At 42.4% G+C, this 14,187-nt stretch overlaps 1 protein-coding gene across 11 annotated transcripts in view; it reads right to left on the bottom strand.

The window, feature by feature from the left end:
- The window catches only part of Patj (PATJ, crumbs cell polarity complex component), a 324,044-nt gene that overhangs the window by 221,478 nt on the left and 88,379 nt on the right, over positions 1-14,187 (bottom strand). For 10 of the 11 annotated variants that reach the window (XM_006502706.3, XM_006502704.3, XM_006502705.3 and 7 more), the window contains 3 exons: positions 6,379-6,588; positions 2,988-3,101; positions 845-1,252 (listed from right to left, as the gene is read on the bottom strand). In XM_006502706.3, the coding sequence (XP_006502769.1) occupies positions 845-1,252; positions 2,988-3,101; positions 6,379-6,588 (732 nt within the window). Of the gene's footprint in view, positions 1-492; positions 1,253-2,987; positions 3,102-6,378; positions 6,589-14,187 lie in introns of those variants that run through there. The other variant, NM_001005784.1, reaches the window with a different exon arrangement.

Raw genomic sequence — 14,187 nt, 5'->3', positions numbered from 1 at the left:
CCACAGAGTGAGTTCTAGGACAGCCAGGGCTACACAGAGAAACCCTGCCTCAAAAAAAATTTAAAAGAGAAGAGAAGAGAAGAGAAGAGAAGAGAAGAGAAGAGAAGAGAAGAGAAGAGAAGAGAAGAGAAGAGAAGAGAAGAGAAGAGAAGAGAAGAGAAAAAGGAAGGGAACTAATTAAATATAACTTTATTTTAAAAAACTAAGTTTACTGGTGATTTAATACTAAGGTTAACCCATTAAAAGGTAATGCTTCCTGCCAAGTCTGAGTCTCAAATGGGAAAGTAATTCTCTGGCACACACTGGTATTGCATCACACATAGCAGGGAGAATGCTATGAACAGCAAAGATAGAAATAATAATGTACAGTATATAATAATGTATAGCATATAATAATGTACTATATGTTCATTTTGCCCTGATTTGCCCTGACAAATATACCACATAAGAAACATATAACCATGTCACCCTGAGGGAATTTAAAAGAAAATCTTAAGGATTAAAAGGACTCTTTATTGAACTAAGAAGTGAGGAGAAAAATGTTACACACACGACAAACAAAACAAAACCAAAAAACCCACCACCACCACTACCAATAACAACAACAGAAAAATAAAACAAAACAAAAAACCAGCGAAAACCCACTAGCTCATGATTCCAGAGAAGCGGTGAGACACAAAAAGGAGTGACCTCAAGGACACAGCTCAGCTCCTGGCAGTGCATCCTGTCGGCCATGCTAACTGTGAGAAGCCCATTCAGTTCTGCCTTATGAATGGAAGTAACATGAGCGAGGGGTGTGGGGGCAGAGCGGGGAGCAGGTGGTGGCTGTGTCGCAAAGCCGTACCATGTCTGCAGTGCTGTAGCTATACTGCTGCATCTCCTGGGGATAGGCACTCATCATGGACTCTGCATCGTGACACTCCAGCCTTTCGCCTCCTGAGAGGTTAGCATGCAGCCACTGTGTACCAGCCTGGAGTTCCAGCACGGGAGATGCAGGAGCGGCCTCCCGAATGTGTGGTGGTGGTGGGTTTGACTCCATGGCCCGGAGGTGATCTTGATAAAGTTCATACTCCTCATCGACAAGCATCTCTCTCTCCTCACCCCTGCCGTCCAGCGGAGGACTCAGGAACTCATGCATTTCCCAAGCTTCCGAGCTGCTGTCCACGTCTTTTTGTTGGAACTGCAAAGACTTTCCCAAATCTAGAAAAGGTTCATCCACGAGTTCTTCAAGATATGGCTCATCTCTAAATCCCTGTAAGAAAAGGTTTTGAGAAATGTTAGCGTCACTTGTCTTACAGCTGCACTCTACACCTCAATCAGGAGAAGTGCCAACCTGACGGGAGCTCTGCCCTAACCCATGCGCGCTCAGAAGCACAGGCTCATTGGTATCACCAAACAGGAAGACACTGCAGCTCACTCTGCCGCCAGAACATGCACAACTGAAAGCTTCATCATACGGTAACTACCGACAATTCTCCACCACAGCGAGGAATTTGGTCAAAATGCGACACCGCTTCTGTTTAACTCCTCCCTAACACAGTTCCCAGTTCCTAACAGCAGACACACTTCCTACTTGAGATAGGAAAGACAGCAAGCTCAGCGTGGTCATGCATGAGTTCTCAACACGAGAAGCTATTGGACAGTTCAAAACCCATCCTTTTTTACTTTGTCGAAGGACAGAGGATTGAGCGGAAGGTGCTGCACTTCCCAGGCACCACTCCACTGCTGAGCCCCACCTCTAGCCCTTCACACGATAAGCACATAGTCAGTCATATGTCAAGTGCTTTGAGTAAGTATAATTTTCTCCTAATAAGCCCAATAACAGAAACAAGATTTTTACCTACACTGAGCATATGATAGAGAGGAATAAAAAAAAAAAATATAATTTCTGCTAAGCCTCTGCCTTAACTGTGGTGAGCCCATGGCTGCTGAACACAGAGGCCTAATTTCCTATAGATCAACACTCATCCTATTGTAAGCCCCATCCATTAAGCACTACCTAGTATAAGTTCTACAATCAACTTGGCCCTCTGCTTTCTTCTCATAACTCAACAGCACACGGTTAAGCTTCGCACTGAAACAGTAAATCAATACCACAAACCTGGTGCAAAAACCAATCAGAGTCAGAACATATATTTGAAACATCATGACTTACAAAATTTTAACACCAAATGTCTACATTTTTAAGCGTGGTGGACATTGTGGGAATGTCTCTCAGTCCAAGACACTGCACATGGAACACTGCTGAACTATTGCTACCAAGAAAAACAAAGAATAAAGTGCACCGTAGGAATAAAATGGGAACACTCAATATATACCATCTAGGATTATAGCACCCAAGAGGTCTGAGTACGTAATCTTCTTGGGAAAGCATCAAATATGAATCTGTATGTTTGGCTCCATGTTCTACAGCATTTTACATGGATGTCTGTTTCCACGATATATTCTTTCTCTAAAATGTTAGATGTTTATTAGTGTTTTAAAAAATATGCTTGTTCTTTTAAAATATTTTTATATTTATTTGGGAGTGGAAGATTTATCTGGGGGTGGAAAAGTGAAGTGCCTTAGCACATGGGTAAAAATCAAAGGGTCACTTGTGGGGATTCGTTTTCTCCTACCTTGTAGGCTCCAGATATTGAACTCAGGTCAGATTTGATAGCAAGTGCCTTAACTGAGCCACGTTGTTAACCCCAGTGTTTGTTCTTTGAAAATGCCTTACATCTTCTGTCATTAACAAGACAATGTTAGACTAAATGAAAAATTTTAATTTAAAAAATAGTAATTACAGAGAAAGAAGCTGTAGGGCACACCTGTGATTGGGGGAGGGGAGTTCATTTGTAACTATTTAACCGAGTGAGTGGCACAAGCTTGTGTCCTCTTACACACACACACACACACCACACACATTCTCATTCTCTCTCTCTCTCTCTCTCTCTCTCTCTCTCTCTCTCTCTCTCATTCAAATGGCAAATAACTTCAGCAAATACCTGGGGTGCCTCAAGGATTAAAGATGAGTGGATCTCATGAACAGCGTCTGCAGGCTCGCTGCTGTCACCATTGTTGTTTGAATGTAAACTAAAACGCTCTTCCTTCTCATCTTCCTGAAAATAAAAACCACCTTGATGATCAAAAAGCTCCTTCAGCTTCAACTTCTCTTTAGACGGCTCTCACTCATCCACTGCAATAGCTGAACAAGGGCTATGCAAATGTTGTCAACAAAGCAAACATTTACCAACAATGAAAAGAAAATGAACTGTAGGCCACAACTCATCGATTTGAATTAAAGAAAAGCCCCTCGCTCACCAGGAACAGGCCTTGCAGGTACAGCTACACAGTGACCCCTGCACCAAGCACAGTACTTGATCACATTCACGTGCTCATCATCAATGGGCACTCTAAGAAGAGAGCACCGTACTGATGAGGAACGGGCTCAGTTACCGCTAGTCACTCAACAGTTACGTGTACAGAATCTGACTTCAGAGTCCTGGGCCTCAGTTACCAGTCCATGTGATTATACTTCTACAGATCAGCAATGTGAATAGTGAGATGGAAAGGCCTCGGGGTACACAAGCTGGAAACCACAGAGTAAGCCCCAGCTCTGTAGCCAGGGCTCCAGGGCCTGTGTGTCTACTTAGTGCTAAAGACAGTACAGTTTTAAAAGCCAGTTTACGAGGATTTTTGTACCCAGTATGTTTGAGGTAAGTTTGCAGAAGAAAAGATGAGTTGCTAACATGGATAAGGTGGTGATTCCTCACTGTAGTTCTATGAGTACAGTTATTATATGGCTTAATACTACAGAGGTAATTGTAATCTGCAGCTGTCCTGGGAGCCTCACACTCTAAGGAGAAATGTGAGCTAAGTGACAACTCACAACGAGGTTAAATCCCTCCCAGGGCCTTGCTCTAGGGCCTCTGCCTCTGCAGCACTCCCTCCTCTGCCAGCAGCACAGGATGCAGACTCTGTCCGTAACAGGTGCCATGTTTTCACACCTCCTCAGACTTCTTAAAGTTGCTTAAAGGGGAAGCCTGTGAAGCCCTCTCCTACAGGGCACACATGGCTAGGACTTTCCCATATAGCCATGATAGCTGAGTAAGTAACTGTCAGGGAAAACATAGACAAATACTTGCTACAACCCAAAAAGGTGAACCTTATAAAAATATTAATGTTCTCCCTCCTGCAAAAACCACACTGTGTACTTCAATTTACCATCTGTTGCCTATGGCAATACATCTCATATATGAAAAATTCAAGATCTTGGTTAGCCATGTACTTGACTTAATTTTAAATGATTAAAGTAATTGATAGGTGTTATATTCAGGCATTTAAATGTGTATAGAGGAATAAAAAAAATAATGCTGGTAGGGCAGGTGATTAGCATGGGAAGCATGTGAGAGGCTTAAAATACAGTGACATACAAGTCCTAGAGTCAATCTCAAGCACAAAAGTGTAAAAGGAAGTACAAGGGTCACAGTGCAGTTTCGGAATTCAAAAACACTTTGTGCAGTACACTGCTCATTATTCATATATGTGGTGTGTGTATGTGTGAGTGTATGAGCATAACTGTCACTACCCACCAAGCTAGTGAGGTGCCGGAGTTGCTGTCATGCAACATACTAATATATTTATACACTAAAAGAATTTTAGAGGCAAGAAAAAACTGTAGTTTTTTAGTCTTGCTCATTCCACTATGAATTTTTATAAATGATTCATAGAATAAAACTGGTCAAGTTTATCAAATCACCAATATATGTTTATGAAATGCAAAGTGCTGCATCAGAGTAGTACGGGCGACCCACTGAGGAGGGAGACTTGTGAAGAGCTGGCAGCCTGAGGATGGGGTCTCCACCTCCAGGTCATCCTTCTCCCTCTGGGTTCTTTGTCGCCTACACACCTTTGAGGTCTGAACTCACTGAGTTATTCAGAGCAAAGCTAGACATAGGCTTTCTGAAGCCCAGTCTGACAACCTACCGTGACCAAATTACTGTTCAGATACATGCAGGCAAACTAAACAGGACACTGTAATAAAGCTAGCTTAGTGTGCTGTGCCTAAGAAAGGGTGTAAGGCTGGAAACTGTCCAGTCAAGCTCATACTTTTACCCTACTCCTTCTAATGATCAAAGTTTGGAAAAGTTATTCAACTCCCTCTGTCTCCACTGGCCCATTTGTAATGAGTGACAAAAGGATGCTTAACATTGCTTTGAAGATAACACTAATTAATACATGTGAGCGGCTTAAAATATAGTGACATACAATAAACACTTAAAACTAAGTGAAAATAATCAAGTATTTGTTTTACACTGAGAATCTCAACAACACAATTTTAAGGAGCGATGGTGAGGAACAGTTACATGAAATGGTACATCTTAGAGTAAGAGGACCTCAAAACAATCTGACCACAGAAAGGCTGTCAGCACTAGGGATCAGAAGACATGCTGATGACAGGAAAGTATGAAAATTGCATTTCCATATGAACAAAAATATGAATTCCAGCTCCCTGTACCTTCTTAGCATCAGTCTGGAAGAGTGGTTCTCAACCTATGGGGTGTGACCTCTTTAGGGTGGAACAACCCTTGCACAGGAGTTACGTATCAGATAATCTTGCGTATTAGATATTTACATCGTAATTCATAATAGTAGCAAATTAGTTATGAAGTAACAACAAAATAATTTTATGGTTAGGGTCACCACAACTTGAGGAACTATAATAAAGAGTAGCAAGATTAAGAAGGTTGGAAACACTGTTCTAAAATTAAAATACAAAATTATTTTAATTTACATTGAAGGGACTTGACAAGAACTCAGGATTCTAGAAACCTGAAGGTAAAGGGGTGGTAGTAGTAAAAGTAGCAGGGACAAGGCTGGCTCCAACAGCAATGAGCAGTCACTCAGCAGTGTGTCGCATCGGCGGTGGCATGACCCTTATTTCTGAAACTTGCTCTGATAAATCAGACATCAGAAACTTGCTTACTGCTCTTTTGGAACAGCACTTTGGTGCTAGGGACTCTGTTTGGGTGTGGATGCCCAGTACCCACATAGGGTAGCTTTCATTCACCTCGAACTACAGCTCAGGGAATCTGATGCACTCTTCTGGCCTCTGTGGGCACTGCACACATAGGCAAAAACCGCACACACCTGTGCACTAAAATAACATACCTCAGTTTAAAAAAGAAAAGAACAGAAACATGCACAGGGTCAAACACATAGTAGGTCACACGGGACGGATTTCAAGGCTAGAGTGTCTGTTTCCCCACTCCATGTTCTTTACAGAGCTAGTTTTATTTCCCTTTCACACAATTCAAGCCTTACAGGTCAGGCAAATTTGTCTTCCAAGTTCATGTTTTTAACTACACTTCTATACCAATTGAGTTCCAAACTTACCACCAAAGGCTTACAGATGCCAAGATGCACCACACCTGGGGGTACAGCCTTCAACACTTCCACAGCCTCAGCAAGAGTGGCATTGTCCAAGGAGAACTCATTGACGGAGACTAGGCGATCTCCAGGTAAAAGTTCTCCACTTCTTTCCGCTACACCATCTGCCACCAAGGAGCGAATCACAATCACTGACCGCGTGGGATCCAGGGGGTCCTACAAGTCAAATGAAAGAAAGACAGCTCCCTGAAAATAAATATGCAGGCTTAAGAAAGCTCTAACAACTCTGATTTGTTTATCTCACACGGCAAGTACTCTGCTGCTATTCTATAGACGCTTAAATCAATGAAAACATCATTCTATATATCTTATAATATCAGCTTACATCATGGTAAAGACATAAACATAACAGTTTCAACTGTGGTCTAAATGCTCAATACATATAAATTTATTCTTTAAACTTTCAGTGACTGGCCACAAGAGATCTGAGAACAGTTAGGCAAGATTCTCTGACACTCTCAACCTTAGTTACACTGTAGAACAAAGACATGGCTATTGGCCCATATGCAGACTCTAAGGGCAGCATAAAATAGAAACAACACTCCATCATTCAAATGCAGCATTCTTCTAGGAAACCACTTAAGGTCAGGAAGGAGAAAGAGAGAGAGAATATTTTAAAAGTGTATTTAGGAGCTGAAACGATAATTCACTAAGAGCACTTACCCCCAAATCATAGGAACCAGAGTTTGAATGTTGACACAGTCACCTATAATCCTACCTCCAAGTGGGACAGACATGAGAGGATGCTGGGGTTTGCTGGCTTCCATTCTACTGGAGAAAGGCCAGCCCAAGAGTCAAGGAGAGATCCTGCCTCGAAGGAAAAGGCAGAGTAATAGAGGAGGGCACCTGGCACCCTCTTCTGGCCTCTGCAGTGTATGCAGGTACATGAACCTTACCGCTGCACCATACACAGACTCATATAGACACAGACATGGACAGACAGACAGACACCACACACACACACACACACACACACACACACACACACACACACACAAGAATAAGTGTTGCATGGTAAAGTGACTGCCTGGCATGAGAGCATCAGCAACACACATACAGGTATGCGCTTACAGTGCATTTTTTAAAATATCTGAAAATATGACAGACTTTGGGGCCTAGGTCAGAAAGATTCCAATATAAATGGATTCATGAGCAAGCCAATATGCAGACCTCTCATCAGTGGGAGGACCCTGTGTTCTCTGATGTGAGTACAGAAGATAACAGACATATTGATGCAGAAAAACCTGGAACTCAAGAGTAATTCTCCTAATTCAGTTTACTGAGCACTATGATTAGAGGTGTGAGCCACAATACCAAGCCTACTGTCTGAATTTCAGATGACAGAAAGTGATGCTGAGAGAATTAAGGAACCTGGACACCACTAGCCACTGGTTAAGGATAGAGCCGAGCTTCCACAGGATAGCTGTCAGGAAGAACTCTGAATGAGGGAAAGGTACCCTGCTGCAAATATCCTAGAGCCCAGTACAGCTCTGCCTGATGCTGGGATAGATAGGAATACAATGCAGCACTGTTCTAAGCCTTCCTTCCTCATCAACCAGCCACACACAGCACATCTGCGGCCACTGCTTCTGTGTTGCATGGGCCACTCTACACAGGCCACCGGAGTAGACAGGGTTCTGCTGAGCTTGCTTCTATCCAAGTCTTCCGAGAGAAGAGGGAGAAACAAACTGCAGGATTTACTGTCACACTTTGGAATTAGCAATGCAAGGATGTGCCAAGATGCAGGCTATATCTGTGAGAAGCACTGGTGGCTCGTTTGAAGATTTCTGGCTTTGCTTTCCACACCTCGGTGCATTCTTTTCAAAGCACTGCACAGAATTATAGCAAAATATACACACCAACATCAACACAGCCTACAACTGCCTTTGAACAACACTCTCAAATACAATTCTTGCTTTTCCTTCTCAACTGACCTCAACTGTTTCCCAAGTGACTAGGCCCTTGTTAACTGTCTAGCATAATCTGATATTTAACAAGATATTTAATATGTAGCAAGAGAATTAAAAAAAAGGACCTTACTAATAAGGTATGTAGTGTTAAGCTATAATTACACTGTTATTTTCAAGTAGAGGGAGCTATTGTACAGGAAGAGAGATGCAGGGCTTAGCAATCCGGTGTTTTTGCAAAGGCAATCACAGCAGCCATATGGAAGAGCTGTCCACTTTGTCACTGACAACCATGAATCACAACATGCTTTCATTTTGAAATATGAAACCATTACATTTTAAGTTTAGCACACTAATAAATAAGCTATACAATTATGTCCTTCATTTAGGATGTCAGTTTTTGATAAAAGGCTTTTTTATTGGGACAAGAGGGAAACTGCATGAAATACATGGAAGGGAGGAAGGAATGGCTTCCCATTAGTGATCACCAAACATTACCAGAAAGGCTAAAAAGAAAATCCACCAAAAGTAAATGATTTTTCTAAGCTTGCTGTGGATACTTGCACAGCAGTATGAGCGCGTTCTAAGTGAAGCTGACAAACAAGTATTAGGAAGAGCATCACTATAAGAGAAATAATGAAAATAGTTCTGCTGTGGAAAGATAATGAATTTCATTTATTACAGAAAAGTCAAGTGAGGCATTGTGTACAGGGAGCAGAGTCTCCTTCAGAATGCAAACTAGTGTTAGGGGCACTTGCTTACTAAAACCATTCAGGCTTGGTGTCCTAGTCAAATAATTGGACCACTTTTTCCTGGAGGACAGCACCCAAAGATTGCTTCTTTGTGGCTTATAGAAAGAAAACTGAAGCATTCTGTCTGTCTGTCTGTCTGTCTGTCTCTCACACACACACTAATACACACACACTCATACACACACTCACACACACACTCATACATACACACACTCACACTCATACACACACACTCACTCACACTCTCTCTCTCTCTCTCTCTCTCTCTCTCTCACACACACACACACACACACACACACACACACACACACACACACACACACGAAGCTTCCTATCACTTCCTAGCCACTGTCCTGAGGATGATGCTCCTGACTGTACATACGATTTCCCACATCCCATTATGAGCAAGTGGTTTCTGCAATCAGCAATCAATCATGCAACTGCTCTTGCCTACCAGGGTGGCTGCTTTGTGACTCTTTGCTACACGTAAAGTCCTCAGACATCATCTTTAGAAATGCTGCTTCTCACTAGAAATGTCCACTTTTTGGAAATAGTCTATAATATCATAAACATGGTCTATCAAACAAGATGGTAAAGATATTTCTCAAGATTGCCACTGTGCACTTGCACTTGTGTGTGTGTGCGCGCGTGTGTTACACAGGCACCACCATCTGAGGACAACCTGCTGGAGTCAGAGCTCTCCTACTCGGGTTACCATGTTTAGCAGCAAGTGCTTTTACCCTCAGATCCATCTTGACAGTCACTATCATAATTTTTCAATTTCTCATGTTTCCCCTTTTGATGAAGACAACTGCAAGATGCTGCCTTAGAGTGACCCTCCAACAGAGGGCACCAAAATGGCCAATCACAGAGCATAAGAAACACTTGCTAGTTGCCTTAGGAAGGAAAGTCCTGTTTATTCAAAAGCTTTGCGTGCTATTACACCTTCTACAGTGTGTGTCCCAGGTTTGTTTTAACTCAACCATTTATGAAATGGATGTTTCATGAGAGTGTGAAGTTCTTTAAAAGGACAAAACTCCTCAAATCAACTAAGAACAGCAAATGTTCAGGGCACACTGCCCAGAGGCCAGGAGAGCAGTGTGTTTCCCACACTCATCACTCAGCTGTGGAGCACTGGCCAGCTAGCTCTGTCTCACAAGCCAGTCAAGACACCTGATCAAAGAAAGGGCATCTAGGACATTTTTGAACTCTTGAGGTGATGCTAAAATTTGATATTTATTGTGAATATTGGGTTCTGCAATTTTTAGGGAGATCCAACCTAACAAGGAGACCCCTTTCTCCCTGGCACAGTCTTGCCCTCTTGCCCTCTCACAATGAGGTGGATATTTTACAAGTCAAACTCTTATCCTTCCATGTCTTCTATCAGCTCCTCCTCTGCCAGCCCACTGCCTTGTTTAGCCTCACACTGCTTCCTGCCTGGATTCATGTTACAATCTGGCACCATGTTTACAGTCTCTAATCTCAACCCCTTCAGTCCACTTTCTACAGAGATAATAGGAACTTTAAGAAAATGAAGATAAAAATGGACCTAAGAACCAGAGGTCAGGAAGAGACACACTGAACCAAGGTGTTCTGCACCCATGAATTCACAGAAGCTGAGGCACCGACCAAGAGGAGGCCAGGTGCCGGGCAGTGGTGGCCGACACAAGAGGAGGCCAGGTGCCGGGCAGTGGTGGCCGACACAAGAGGAGGCCAGGTGCCGGGCAGTGGTGGCGCTTGGGAAGCAGAGGCAGGTGGGTTTCTGAGTTCGAGGTCAGCCTGGACTACATAGTGAGTTCCAGGACAGTCAGGGCTACATAGAGAAACCCTGTCTCAAAAAAAAAAAAAAAAAAAAAAAAAAAAAAAAAAAGAGGAGGCCTGGCAATATTCTAACAAGGAAAGAGAGAGGGGGCGCTCACAAGCTCCCTCCACATCACAGGAACTGCTGACTGCTCCTGACTGACTTTGGCAGAGGGGCCGTTGTCTTTAAGGGTGAAGCATCACACTCTCAGTACATGGGCAACACAAACTGGAATCCACAGGCCATTAAAAAGAAAAGAAAACTGAGGCAGTAGGGAGGGAGAAAGGATCTGGGAAGAATGGGGGTAAGGCTATGTGAACATGATCATAAATATTGTGAGATAGCCTCAAAGAATTAAAATAGTTCTTTAAAAATAAAACAAGACCTAAAAAGTAAAACAAAAATATGATCACAGCCCCCTCCTCTGCTTAAAACATGTAATGACAGTATTGTCTTTAGGATTAAATTCCAACTCTTAAATTTTATGCAGACAAGTGCCTGTGGGTGTGCAGTTCAGTCCCAGCACGTCCTGGCTGCTCCTTTGTGCCACACCTTATCACAACAGTACAGGACAACTGAAACTCACGGGGCTGTGCGAGCTGTTCTTGTCAGGCCACTGCCACCCATCCACATCTTTGCCAAGATCTCCTCCAACAAGACACCTTACCAATTCCCTACACACTGAATATTTTTCTATTTAGTGAGGTTAATTTTAGCACTCCCCATAATATATTCTCATACTAACCTATACTATATTTATTTTCAAACTGTATAAATATATGTATATACTAAGTAATATATTTCCATACTACAGAGTTAGGTGCCCAGTTAAATGTACTCAGAGTATTTTGTATTGCCTTATTATATGACATCTATAATTTTACTATAATCACTATAACTGTCTTACTAAAAACAAAACAATCTACAGAGTGAGTTCCAGGACAGCCAGGGCTACAGAGAAACTCTTGTCTCAGAAAACAAAAAACAAACAAACAAACAAAAAACAAGGAAAAAAACCCAAAACAAAAACCAAACTGAACCAAAATAAACCAAAACAAGAAGGTAAAAATGAGCTGAGGACTGGCATTCATCAACCTGTTTTGTGACTGAGGATGCCCTGTGATGAACTAACTGCTGCCTTATTCCTGCCATGATGCCTTGCCTACCGTAACACACAGTGCCCCTTAAACTGTAAGCCACAGTTCTCCCCCCTTTCTTAGTTAATTACCTTGTTAGGTATTTGGTAACAGCAGTGAGAAAAGTACCTAACAAAATATTTGTTTGAACGTCAATCAAAGCTGCTAAGCAAGCAGGAAAATACAGCCATACACCAATACAGTACAACAGAGTGCCGTAGTGTTACAAAGGAATGCCCAAATATGGGGTCAGGGAGACAGCTTGGCTGGCAAGACCACTAACTGACATCCCTGAAAACCTGGATTTCATTTGCAGAACCAACATGGTGGAGGGAGAGAACCACAAGAAGGGAACTGGCTTCTGCAAGTTACCCTATGATCTCAGACACAACATGGTATGTGCACATGCAAGGACACATAAATGCACACTTGAACACACAAATGCATAATCAATCAGTGGACAAACTCAGCATTTAAAGAGCACATAGTATTCTTGCACAGTACCCAAGTTCAGTTCCAAGTACTAAAATTCAGCAGCTCACAACTAAATGTAACTCCAGCTCCAAGGACTGGACACACACAAAACACACACATCTTTTTTTTTTTTTTAATTATGTATTTTCCTCAATTACATTTCCAATGCTATCCCAAAAGTCTCCCCCCCCCCCCACTCCCCTACCCACCCATTCCCATTTTTTGGCCCTGGCGTTCCCCTGTACTGGGGCATATAAAGTTTGCCTGTCCAGTGGGCCTCTCTTTCCAGTGATGGCCGACTAGGCCATCTTTTGATACATATGCAGCTAGAGTCAAGAGCTCCGGGGTACTGGTTAGTTCATAATGTTGCACCTACAGGGTTGCAGATCTCTTTAGCTCCTTGGATACTTTCTCTAGCTCCTCCATTGGGGGCCCTGTGATCCATCCAATAGTTGACTGTGAGCATCTACTTCTGTGTTTGCTAGGCCCCGGCCTAGTCTCACAAGAGACAGCTATATCACGGTCCTTGCAACAAACGCTTGCTAGTGTATGCAATGGTGTCATCGTTTGGAGGCTAATTATGGGATGGATCCCTGGATATGGATGTGGAGAAAGAGGAACACTCCTCCATTGTTGGTAGGATTGCAAGCTTGTACAACCACTCTGGAAATCAGCCTGGCGGTTCCTCAGAAAATTGGACATAGTACTACTGGAGGATCCCGCAATACCTCTCCTGGGCATATATCCAGAAGATGTCCCAACCGGTAAGAAGGACACATGCTCCACTATGTTCATTGCAGCCTAATTTATAATAGCCAGAAGCTGAAAAGAACCCAGATGCCACTCAACAGAGGAATGGATACAAAAAATGTGGTACATTTACACAATGGAGTACTACTCAGCTATCAAAAAGAATGAATTTATGAAATTCCTAGGCAAATGGGTGGACCTGGAGGGCATCATCCTGAGTGAGGTAACAATCACAAAAGAACTCAAATGATATGTACTCACTGATAAGTGGATATTAGCCCAGAAACTTAGTATAGTGAGATATAAGGTACAATTTGCAAATCACATGAAACTGAAGAAGAACGAAGACCAAAGTGTGGACACTTTGCCCCTTCTTAGAACTGGAAACAATCACCCATGGAAGGAGTTACAGAGACAAAGTTTGGAGCTGAGACAAAAGGATGAACCATCACACACATCTTCTTAAAGTGAAAATAAAACTTTTTAAAAAAGAGAAGGAAAAGTATGTTTGCTTGCTGCATTTCTCACAAAAGCCGACTATAATGCCTGTGACACAGAAGGCACTGACTATCAAAATATTTGCTGGACTATAAATATATGCAAAGCAAGCTACTCCCCATCATATATAAATAATCACAACAACCCTCCATATCTCTCCAGTGCTTAGAGCCCAGGAAATCTCACTTATGTGGACTTGTTTCATCCTCGCACCAGTGTGAAGTGGGTACCATTATTATCTGCATTGCCTGAATGAAAAAAATGAAAAAAAAAAAGAACTGAAAGACTTCATCAAAGCACAAAGTTGGCACATGGCAGAGTCAGAGTTTAAAGCAGTTAAATTCCAGTGTATGCATTTCAGCTACTAAACTTCTCTGCCTGAAATAAAGTTTTGCTAAGTGAACAAAGGCTGAAAGAACACAGACCCTACAGGAGAA

The sequence above is a fragment of the Mus musculus genome, chromosome 4 (genome assembly GCF_000001635.26).
Source record: "Mus musculus strain C57BL/6J chromosome 4, GRCm38.p6 C57BL/6J".
In the NCBI taxonomy this organism is placed as follows: Eukaryota; Metazoa; Chordata; class Mammalia; order Rodentia; family Muridae; genus Mus; species Mus musculus.
Note: the sequence above shows the minus strand (reverse complement) of the source record. Positions and strands in the feature narration are given on the sequence as shown.